The following is a 14,147-nucleotide window of genomic DNA, read 5'->3' as shown; positions in this document are numbered from 1 at the left end:
ATATATATATATATATATATATATATATATATATATATATATATATATATATATATATATATATAACCATACGTATATATATATATATTTTTTTTATATATATTTTTTTTTCAATATTTAATGCATGTTTGAAAAAATCCGTCAAATTTTTTTTTTTCAAGAAATGAATTGGAGTAGAATTATGTAATTGTCAAGGTAGTTTTATACATTTATTATAATAAAAACTTCGAGCGTAGTTTAAGTTTTTCTATACAAATCAGTCAATTTTAACCTTCAGTATTACAGTAATGTACCGACTGACTCCCGTCTTGAGTTTTTCCCATGTACTGTATCTGATATACAACCAAAATAATCTATATGGAATTGAGTCGAAATCGAATCATGAGATTTATGTCAATACCCAGCTCTACTGTGAACCTGAGCTTTTATGACTGAACACAGAATCCACACTAGGGCTGCACGATTCTTGCTAAAATGTGAATCACGATTTTTTTCCATGGGAATTGAGATCACGATTCTCTTACACGATTCTCATTTTTTTCAACCAAAATTTATTGCACTCAAGTACAAAAAAAAAAAAAAAAAACAACAAAAAAACTAATGACATTCAGTATAATAAAGTGCAGGAGTAACGAAAATTGTCTCTTTTCTTTATTTTAGACCCCTTAAAGTGAATAATTTTAAAGCTTTATGTTGTTGAACATAAGAGAACATTACAATAATAGCCTAAATAAAAATAACTAAATAGAACCTGTGCTTTTTGCTCCAATTGGCACAGAATGTACATAGTACTTACATCTACTGTGTTTACGGGAATACTCGACTTGGCGTTTTGAAATATTTCTGTGTTTATTTGGCCGTTTAGACGCGCAACCGGAGACAAAGACTGCTTGTCCGTGTTGCGCTCGGAGCGCGCTCAGCTTCCTGTCAGTATAATTCAGTTCTCTTTCGCGACTTATCGCGCTTTTTATATTTATTTTCTATATAAAGCATATTCTGCTCTTTTCTTTCTCTTTCATCCATGATTTGTTATTAATAACTTTAAACAGAATCATCAACTGAAATCTGCGCGGATTATCAAAAATACGACATTTATAGGACATAAAATTGTCTCTGCGCAAAAGTGTAAGTAAAAGGACAGCAAAGCACCGTTTCAATAAAAGGATATATTAAAGTTTATATAGCCTACTTTTACATTTTCGCTGCTGTTCTAACATGGTTTTCGCCATTACCTTAAACAAGCTGCAGCTGCTTGAATCCAGTGCAGGAGCTGTAACTATTAGATTACCACAGAAGCGGTTAGTTGATTGCTGTGGTGACTCGTGACACTCGCGAACAGCACTGAACACGCACTTTTGCCGGTACAACTTGAATATTATTATTATCATACACTTTTCATTAACTTCGGTAGGCTGTACAACAAGGGAATTGTAATTGGCTGCTTTTTCTGCAGAGATCTGAATGCAGGGAAATACACGGAAGTGAATCGCCATCATTAAGAAATGAGATCGCATTTATGTTGGAATCGAGATCGTGATTTTTTTTTAGATTAATCGTGCAGCCCTAATCCACACTGAATTCATCCTTACCCGTCCCATCTCAAACTCTCGACACGCCATCGTGATGACCTGCAGAACAGGAAGACATGCGTCACTTATGAGAACACACACACTCACTGTCACACTCACACTCACTCTCACACACTGTCACTGTCACACTCACACTCACACACTGTCACACTCACACACTCAGACACTGTCACACTCACACACTGTCACACTCTCACACACTGTCACTGTCACACTCACACTCACACACTGTCACACTCTCACACACTGTCACTGTCACACTCACACTCACACACTGTCACTCTCACACACTGTCACACTCTCACACACTGTCACTGTCACACACTGTCACTCTCACACACTGTCACTGTCACACTCACTCTCACACACTGTCACTGTCACACACTGTCACTCTCACACACTGTCACTCTCACACACTGTCACACTCTCACACACTGTCACTGTCACACACTGTCACTCTCACACACTGTCACTCTCACACACTGTCACACTCTCACACACTGTCACACTCACACGCTTTCACTGTCACACTCACACTCACACACTGTCACTGTCACACACTGTCACTCTCACACACTGTCACTCTCACACACTGTCACACTCTCACACACTGTCACTGTCACACACTGTCACTCTCACACACTGTCACTCTCACACACTGTCACTCTCACACACTGTCACTCTCACACACTGTCACTGTCACACACTGTCACTCTCACACACTGTCACTCTCACACACTGTCACACTCTCACACACTGTCACTGTCACACACTGTCACTCTCACACACTGTCACTCTCACACACTGTCACACTCACACTCACACTCACTCTCACATACTGTCACTGTCACTGTCACACTCACACTCACACACTGTCACTGTCACACTCACTCTCACACACTGTCACTGTCACACTCACACTCACTCTCACACAGTCACTGTCACACTCACACTCACACACTGTCACACTCACACTCACACACTGTCACACTCACTGTCACTGTCACACTCACACTCACACACTGTCACACTCACACACTGTCACACTCACACACTGTCACACTCACTGTCACTGTCACACTCACACTCACACACTGTCACACTCACACACTGTCACACTCACACTCACACACTGTCACACTCACTGTCACTGTCACACTCACACTCACACACTGTCACTCTCACACACTGTCACACTCACTGTCACTGTCACACTCACACACTGTCACACTCACTGTCACTGTCACACTCACACACTGTCACACTCACACACTGTCACACTCACACACTGTCACACTCACACACTGTCACACTCACACACTGTCACACTCACACACTGTCACACTCACACACTGTCACACTCACACTCACACTCACTGTCACTGTCACACTCACTCACACACTGTCACTGTCACACTCACACACTGTCACACTCACACACTGTCACACTCACACACTGTCACACTCACTGTCACTGTCACACTCACTGTCACACACTGTCACACTCACACACTGTCACACTCACACTCACACACTGTCACACTCACTGTCACTGTCACACTCACACTCACACACTGTCACACTCACTGTCACTGTCACACTCACACACTGTCACACACTGTCACACACACTCTCACACACTGTCACTGTCACACTCACACGCTTTCACTGTCACACACACACACACTGTCACTGTCACACTCACACACTGTCACACTCACACGCTGTCACACTCACTGTCACTGTCACACTCACACTCACACACTGTCACACTCACACTCACACACTGTCACACTCACACTCACACACTGTCACACTCAAACACAGTCACACTCACTCTCACACACTGTCACACTCACACACTGTCACACACTGTCACACTCACACTCACACTCACTCTCACACACTGTCACACTCACTCACACACTGTCACTGTCACACTCACACGCTGTCACTGTCACACTCACACGCTGTCACTGTCACACTCACTGTCACTGTCACACTCACACTCACACGCTGTCACACTCACACACTGTCACACTCACACACTGTCACACTCACACACTGTCACTGTCACACTCACACACTGTCACACTCACACACTGTCACTGTCACACTCACACGCTTTCACTGTCACACTCACACGCTGTCACACTCACACACTGTCACACTCACACACTGTCACACTCACACACTGTCACACTCACACACTGTCACACTCACACACTGTCACACTCACACACTGTCACTGTCACTGTCACACTCACACTCACACGCTGTCACACTCACACACTGTCACACTCACACACTGTCACACTCACACACTGTCACACTCACACACTGTCACACTCACACTCACACTCACACTCACACACTGTCACACTCACACTCACACTCACACTCACACACTGTCACACTCACTCACACACTGTCACACTCACTCACACACTGTCACACTCACACACTGTCACACTCACACTCACACTCACACTCTGTCACACTCACACACTGTCACACTCACTGTCACTGTCACTGTCACACACACACACTGTCACTGTCACACTCACACACTGTCACTGTCACACTCACACGCTGTCACTGTCACACACTCACACTGTCACACTCACACTCACTGTCACTGTCACACTCACACACTGTCACTGTCACACTCACACGCTGTCACTGTCACACACTCACACTGTCACACTCACACTCACTGTCACTGTCACACTCACACACTGTCACACTCACACTCACACTCACACACTGTCACACTCACACTCACACACTGTCACACTCACACACTGTCACACACTGTCACTGTCACACTCACTCTCACACACTGTCACACTCACTGTCACTGTCACTGTCACACTCACACACTGTCACACTCACACACTGTCACACACTGTCACACTCACACTCACACTCACACTCACTCTCACACACTGTCACACTCACACTCACACACTGTCACACTCACACTCACACTCACACTCACTCTCAGTCACTGTCACAGTCACACTCACACACTGTCACACACTGTCACACTCACACACTGTCACACACTGTCACACTCACTCACACACTGTCACACACTGTCACACTCACTCACACACTGTCACACTCACACTCACTCTCACACACTGTCACACTCACTCACACACTGTCACACTCTCACACTGTCACACTCACACTCACACACTGTCACACTCACACTCACAGTCACAGTCACACTCACAGTCACAGTCACAGTCACACACTGTCACACTCACTCACACACTGTCACACTCACACTCACACACTGTCACACTCACACTCACTCTCAGTCACAGTCACAGTCACACTCACACTCACTCTCACACACTGTCACACTCACTCACACACTGTCACACTCACACTCACACTCACTCTCACACACTGTCACACTCACTCACACACTGTCACACTCACACTCACACACTGTCACACTCACACTCACACTCACTCTCAGTCACAGTCACACTCACACTCACACTCACACTCACACACTGTCACACTCACACTCACACACTGTCACACTCACACTCACACACTGTCACACTCACACTCACACTCACTCTCAGTCACAGTCACACTCACACTCACTCTCACACACTGTCACACTCACTCACACACTGTCACACTCACACTCACACACTGTCACACTCACACTCACTCACACACTGTCACACTCACACTCACACACTGTCACACTCACACTCACACTCACACTCACTCTCAGTCACAGTCACAGTCACAGTCACACTCACACTCTGTCACACTCACACTCACACTCACACTCACACACTGTCACACTCACACTCACACTCACACTCACTCTCAGTCACAGTCACAGTCACACTCACACTCACACTCACACACTGTCACACTCACACTCACACTCACACTCACACACTGTCACACTCACACTCACACACTGTCACACTCACACTCACACACTGTCACACTCACACTCACACTCACTCTCAGTCACAGTCACAGTCACACTCACACTCACACTCACACTCACACTCACACACTGTCACACTCACACTCACACTCACACTCACACTCACACACTGTCACACTCACACTCACACACTGTCACACTCACACTCACACACTGTCACACTCACACTCACACTCACTCTCAGTCACAGTCACAGTCACACTCACACTCACACTCACACACTGTCACACTCACACTCACACACTGTCACACTCACACTCACACTCACTCTCACACACTGTCACACTCACTCACACACTGTCACACTCACACTCACACACTGTCACACTCACACTCACACTCACTCTCAGTCACAGTCACACTCACACTCTGTCACACTCACACACTGTCACACTCACACTCACACACTGTCACACTCACACTCACACTCACTCTCAGTCAGTCACACTCACACTCACTCTCACACACTGTCACACTCACTCACACACTGTCACACTCACACTCACACACTGTCACACTCACTCACACACTGTCACACTCACACTCACACACTGTCACACTCACACTCACACACTGTCACTGTCACACTCACACTCACACTCACACTCACTCTCAGTCACTGTCACTGTCACACTCACACACTGTCACTCTCACACACTTTCACTGTCACTCTCACACACTGTCACTCTCACACACTTTCACTGTCACACTCACACTCACTCAGTCACTGTCTCACTCACTCTCACACACTGTCACTCTCACACACTTTCACTGTCACACTCACACTCACTCTCACACACTGTCACTCTCACACTCACTCTGTCACTGTCACACTCACTCTCACACACTGTCACTGTCACTCTCACACACTGTCACTCTCACACACTTTCACACACTGTCACTCACACTCACTCTCACACACTGTCACTCTCACACACTTTCACACACTGTCACTCACTCTCACACACTGTCACTCTCACACACTTTCACACACTGTCACTCACTCTCACACACTGTCACTCTCACACACTTTCACACACTGTCACTCACACTCACTCTCACACACTGTCACTCTCACACACTTTCACTGTCACACTCACTCTCACACACTGTCACTGTCACTCTCACACACTGTCACTCTCACACACTTTCACTGTCACACTCACACACTGTCACTGTCACACTCACACACTGTCACTGTCACACTCACACACTGTCACTGTCACACTCACACACTGTCACTCTCACACACTGTCACTCTCACACTCACTCTGTCACTGTCACACTCACTCTCACACACTGTCACTGTCACTCTCACACACTGTCACTCTCACACACTTTCACACACTGTCACTCACACTCACTCTCACACACTGTCACTCTCACACACTTTCACACACTGTCACTCACTCTCACACACTGTCACTCTCACACACTTTCACACACTGTCACTCACTCTCACACACTGTCACTCTCACACACTTTCACACACTGTCACTCACACTCACTCTCACACACTGTCACTCTCACACACTTTCACTGTCACACTCACTCTCACACACTGTCACTGTCACTCTCACACACTGTCACTCTCACACACTTTCACTGTCACACTCACACACTGTCACTGTCACACTCACACACTGTCACTGTCACACTCACACACTGTCACACTCACTCTCACACACTGTCACTCTCACACACTTTCACTGTCACACTCACACTCACTCTGTCACTGTCACACTCACTCTCACACACTGTCACTCTCACACACTTTCACTGTCACACTCACACTCACTCTGTCACTGTCACACTCACACTCACACACTGTCACTCTCACACACTTTCACTGTCACACTCACACTCACTCACACACTGTCACACTCACTCTCACACACTGTCACTCTCACACACTTTCACTGTCACACTCACACTCACTCTGTCACTGTCACACTCACTCTCACACACTGTCACTCTCACACACTTTCACTGTCACACTCACACACTCTCACACACTGTCACTGTCACTCTCACACACTGTCACTCTCACACACTTTCACACACTGTCACTCACACTCACTCTCACACACTGTCACTCTCACACACTTTCACACACTGTCACTCACACTCACTCTCACACACTGTCACTCTCACACACTTTCACTGTCACTCTCACACACTTTCACACACTGTCACTCACACTCACTCTCACACACTGTCACTCTCACACACTTTCACACACTGTCACTCACACTCACTCTCACACACTGTCACTCACACACTGTCACTGTCACTCTCACACACTGTCACTGTCACACTCACACACTGTCACTCTCACACACTTTCACTGTCACTCTCACACACTGTCACTCTCACACACTGTCACTCTCACACACTGTCACTGTCACACTCACACACTGTCACTCTCACACACTTTCACTGTCACACTCACTCTCACACACTTTCACTGTCACACTCACACACTGTCACTGTCACTCTCACACACTGTCACTCTCACACACTTTCACACACTGTCACTCACACTCACTCTCACACACTGTCACTCTCACACACTTTCACACACTGTCACTCACACTCACTCTCACACACTGTCACTCTCACACACTTTCACACACTGTCACTCACACTCACTCTCACACACTGTCACTCTCACACTTTCACTGTCACTCTCACACACTGTCACACTCACACACTGTCACTCTCACACACTGTCACTGTCACTCTCACACACTGTCACTCTCACACACTTTCACTGTCACACTCACACTCACTCTGTCACTGTCTCACTCACTCTCACACACTGTCACTCTCACACACTGTCACTCTCACACACTTTCACACACTGTCACTCTCACACACTGTCACTCACACTCACTCTCACACACTTTCACACACTGTCACTCACACTCACTCTCACACACTGTCACTCTCACACACTTTCACTGTCACACTCACTCTCACACACTGTCACACTCACACTCACACACTGTCACTGTCACTCTCACACACTGTCACTCTCACACACTGTCACTCTCACACACTGTCACTCTCACACACTGTCACTCTCACACACTGTCACTCTCACACACTGTCACTCTCACACACTGTCACTCTCACACACTTTCACTGTCACACTCACTCTCACACACTGTCACACTCACTCTCACACACTGTCACTGTCACTCTCACACACTGTCACTCTCACACACTTTCACTGTCACACTCACACTCACTCTCTGTCACTGTCTCACTCACTCTCACACACTGTCACTCTCACACACTGTCACTCTCACACACTTTCACACACTGTCACTCACACTCACTCTCACACACTGTCACTCTCACACACTGTCACTGTCACACTCACTCTCACACACTTTCACTGTCACACTCACTCTCACACACTGTCACTCTCACACACTTTCACTGTCACACTCACACTCACTCTCTGTCACTGTCTCACTCACTGTCACTCACACTCACACACTAGAATCACTCACCGCAACCCTGTATTCCCAGATCATCCTCCAGAAGTCCAGCACAGTGTTGGGCAGCGGCCCCTGAGTGGCGATGTAGGCCTTCGGCCCATCTATTCCCTGCACACACACACCTGATTAACCACATGCGATCTACAGTCTCCACGGCTTCATCAGACTGTTTAAGCGAGACTCTAGTTGATGTTTATGTGTGTCACATCAGGGCAAAGATAAGAAACACTTCAGTTCAAGAGTCAAGAAAGCAAACAGCTGTTGAATGGAGAGTAACTATGATTGCGCTGATATACGTGTCTGCATTCACACACACACACACACACACACACACACACACTGAGGGGCGTCTGCAGATACAGGAAGTCTTCAGTACCTTGATGAAGTTTGCATTGATGTAATCTGTGTCCTGGTTGGATGTTTTTAACGTCATCTTCACACGACTGTGGTCGACTGACGTGCGAGAGAAAGACAGTGTCAGCAGATACATATACACACACACACACACACCAGAAACAACAACACAAGCCTTCCTCACACTATCATCATCCTCATCTTTATCTCTGTTGATGAACAAACATCACTCGTGTGATCTCAGACGGACACATGTTAGCGCTGGATCATGAACGTTTACTCACACGGCAGAATGTCCTTGTATCGGTTCTTCTTCACATTTTCCTCCTGTTCTCCTACATTTGTGGGGTAGATCTTCTCTGTTCTGTATTTGGTTGATAATCGGCGTAATCTCTGTAAAAGACACACAGAACAGCTTTAACAGAAGAAAGATTGTGTAAAGCCACAGACATTTACAGCAGAGGAAACGAGTTCAGCGCTTCAGACGCAGGAGGAGTGAGTGCGAACAGAACCGAGAAACAGAAGTTACTGTGGAGATTCTCAGATCAGCTGCAGGTTTGGACCATCAGCACTTTATTAGAGTGTTTATTAGTGTTTGTCATGTTTATGTGACACATCCACATCACACATCTGCACAACATCCACTCAGATATAGTAGATTCCTTTCTGTCAATAAACCACTAGTTCACTTGTGAGCGACAAGCATGTTCAAACATCATGTCTGTCTTTCTCCTCCTCCATGTGGCTCATCAAACATAGGAAGCTGTGTGTGTGTGTGTGTGTGTGTGTGTGTGGGCTGCAATACTTCCTTTCCTGCCAGTGTTGGGGAGGAACAATGGCCGACATGACACAGTTCTGCTGTGTTGTCTTCTCATTGGTCCATTTCCTGGTCAACCAGTCAGAGCCGACACCCACATAGCAGACAGGCATGTCACATCACACACACACACACACACACACACACACGTTTATCTGTCTCAGACTTCTATTGATGTAATATGTCTGTAACCACTACAAACGAACCCACAACAGAAGTGTGTGATGATGGAGATCACTGACCGCTCAGGTTTACATCAGTCCATCTATTACTGTGCCATAATCCACTCACAACAAACCACACAAAAAGTGTGATTACATGAGACTAGTTACTCTAAACCAGTTTATAATGAATCTCTGACAGCAGCAGTGACTCAAAGCCCCTCCCTCACACCTCACTCTGCGTCCTGATTGGCTGAGCTCTAAGAGGCTGTGACACACACACACACACACACACAGACCTTCACACAGATGATTCAACATCCCTGAACACTCATGGACACGTCCAGCAGACTAGACTAAACCATTACTGAGACAAGACTAACCCATTACTGAGACTAACCCATTACTGAGACAAGACTAACCCATTACTGAGACTAACCTAACCCATTACTGAGACTAACCCATTACTGAGACTAACCCATTACTGAGACTAACCCATTACTGAGACTAACCCATTACTTAGACTAGACTAACCCATTACTGAGACTAGACTAACCCATTACTGAGACTAACCCATTACTGAGACTAACCCATTACTTAGACTAGACTAACCCATTACTGAGACTAGACTAACCCATTACTGAGACTAACCCATTACTTAGACTAGACTAACCCATTACTGAGACTAGACTAACCCATTACTGAGACTAGACTAACCCATTACTGAGACTAGACTAACCCATTACTGAGACTAGACTAACCCATTACTGAGACTAGCCTAACCCATTACTGGGACTAGCCTAACCCATTACTGGGACTAACCCATTACTGTTACTAGACTAACCCATTAATGAGACTAACCCATTACTGGGACTAACCCATTACTGAGACTAACCCATTACTGAGACTAACCCATTACTGAGACTAACCCATTACTGAGACTAACCTAACCCATTACTGAGACTAACCCATTACTGAGACTAACCCATTACTGAGACTAACCCATTACTGAGACTAACCCATTACTGAGACTAACCTAACCCATTACTGAGACTAACCCATTACTGAGACTAACCCATTACTGAGACTAACCCATTACTGAGACTAACCCATTACTGAGACTAACCCATTACTTAGACTAGACTAACCCATTACTGAGACTAGACTAACCCATTACTGAGACTAACCCATTACTGAGACTAACCCATTACTTAGACTAGACTAACCCATTACTGAGACTAGACTAACCCATTACTGAGACTAACCCATTACTTAGACTAGACTAACCCATTACTGAGACTAGACTAACCCATTACTGAGACTAGACTAACCCATTACTGAGACTAGACTAACCCATTACTGAGACTAGCCTAACCCATTACTGGGACTAACCCATTACTGGGACTAACCCATTACTGTTACTAGACTAACCCATTAATGAGACTAACCCATTACTGGGACTAACCCATTACTGAGACTAACCCATTACTGAGACTAACCCATTACTGAGACTAGACTAACCCATTACTGAGACTAACCCATTACTGGGACTAACCCATTACTGAGACTAACCCATTACTGAGACTAGACTAACCCATTACTGAGACTAGACTAACCCATTACTGAGACTAAACCATTACTGAGACTAGACTAACCCATTACTGAGACTAACCCATTACTGGGACTAACCCATTACTGAGACTAGACTAACCCATTACTGAGACTAGACTAACCCATTACTGAGACTAACCCATTACTGAGACTAACCCATTACTGAGACTAGACTAACCCATTACTGAGACTAGACTAACCCATTACTGAGACTGTAACCCATTACTGAGACTAGACTAACCCATTACTGAGACTAGACTAACCCATTACTGAGACTAACCCATTACTGAGACTAGACTAACCCATTACTGAGACTAGACTAACCCATTACTGAGACTAGACTAACCCATTAATGAAACTAGACTAACCCATTACTGAGACTAACCCATTACTTAGACTAGACTAACCCATTACTTAGACTAGACTAACCCATTACTGAGACTAACCCATTACTGAGACTAGACTAACCCATTACTGAGACTAACCCATTACTGGGACTAACCCATTACTGAGACTAACCCATTACTGAGACTAGACTAACCCATTACTGAGACTAGACTAACCCATTACTGAGACTAACCCATTACTGAGACTAGACTAACCCATTACTGAGACTAGACTAACCCATTACTGAGACTAGACTAACCCATTACTGAGACTAGACTAACCCATTACTGAGACTAGACTAACCCTAACCCATTACTGAGACTAACCCATTACTGAGACTAGACTAACCCATTACTGAGACTAACCCATTACTGAGACTAACCCATTACTGAGACTAGACTAACCCATTACTGAGACTAACCCATTACTGGGACTAACCCATTACTGAGACTAACCCATTACTGAGACTAACCCATTACTGAGACTAGACTAACCCATTACTGAGACTAGACTAACCCATTACTGAGACTAGACTAACCCATTACTGAGACTAACCCATTACTGAGACTAGACTAACCCATTACTGAGACTAGACTAACCCATTACTGAGACTAGACTAACCCATTACTGAGACTAGACTAACCCATTACTGAGACTAGACTAACCCATTACTGAGACTAGACTAACCCATTACTGAGACTAGACTAACCCATTACTGAGACTAGACTAACCCATTACTTAGACTAGACTAACCCATTACTGAGACTAGACTAACCCATTACTGAGACTAGACTAACCCATTACTGAGACTAGACTAACCCATTACTGAGACTAGACTGAGACTAGACTAACCCATTACTGAGACTAGACTAACCCATTACTGAGACTAGACTAACCCATTACTTAGACTAGACTAACCCATTACTGAGACTAGACTAACCCTAACCCATTACTGAGACTAACCCATTACTGAGACTAACCCATTACTGAGACTAACCCATTACTGAGACTAGACTAACCCATTACTGAGACTAACCCATTACTGGGACTAACCCATTACTGAGACTAACCCATTACTGAGACTAGACTAACCCATTACTGAGACTAACCCATTACTGAGACTATAAACTACTTCATGGTTTGTGTTCTCGAGACACTAGGTGCTGTTTTGTGCGGATGGGCGGCCGGAGAGCGTTAAGGGTTTTCTGTTAGAGAGATGTCGTGTTAGCGGCCGCTAAGTTAATAACTAATGATCGTTGCGATGGAAGTGATGAATCAATTAAACTAACTTTATCTGGACAATAACTTTATTCTAGATCTGCTGTAAAGCCAAAACAATCTCTGTTACTGTAATCTCCTATTATCACTGTAAAGCTGCTGTGAAACAGTCTATATTGTTAAAGCGCTGTATAAATGAAGGAGACGCGACTAGATTAGCATTAGCCAGACGCCGTACAGCTGCTACTGACATGTTTCAAATGATAAGCCATATTTGAGGTCAATGTTTTCCTGCACACTGTAATTATGTTAACGATAACGATCGGTTCCTCATGGACTTCCACACGAGGATGTTTTTTTCTTTGACTAATCGACTAATACATTTTTTGGTCGACTATTAAGGGTTAGCTAACACTAACCGCTGAACAACACCAGGCTCAGAACGCTCATAAGTGACATCACAGCAAATCAATGAAAAAAAAAAAGAATAATAATAGAGAAAGTGACATC

General features: G+C 45.0%; 1 protein-coding gene across 4 annotated transcripts in view; it reads right to left on the bottom strand.

The window, feature by feature from the left end:
• Window positions 1-14,147, bottom strand: part of ptpn12 (protein tyrosine phosphatase non-receptor type 12) — a 59,955-nt gene that overhangs the window by 40,118 nt on the left and 5,690 nt on the right. For all 4 annotated transcript variants that reach the window (XM_079869026.1, XM_079869027.1, XM_079869028.1 and 1 more), the window contains exons 2-5: window positions 9,728-9,836; window positions 9,466-9,542; window positions 9,102-9,197; window positions 1,590-1,628 (exon numbers count right to left, since the gene is read on the bottom strand). In XM_079869026.1, coding sequence (XP_079725152.1) covers window positions 1,590-1,628; window positions 9,102-9,197; window positions 9,466-9,542; window positions 9,728-9,836 — 321 coding nt within the window. The remainder of the gene's footprint in view (window positions 1-1,589; window positions 1,629-9,101; window positions 9,198-9,465; window positions 9,543-9,727; window positions 9,837-14,147) is intronic.

Source organism: Squalius cephalus (genome assembly GCF_949319135.1).
Source record: "Squalius cephalus genome assembly, chromosome: 4".
NCBI lineage: Eukaryota > Metazoa > Chordata > Actinopteri > Cypriniformes > Leuciscidae > Squalius > Squalius cephalus.
Note: the sequence above shows the minus strand (reverse complement) of the source record. Positions and strands in the feature narration are given on the sequence as shown.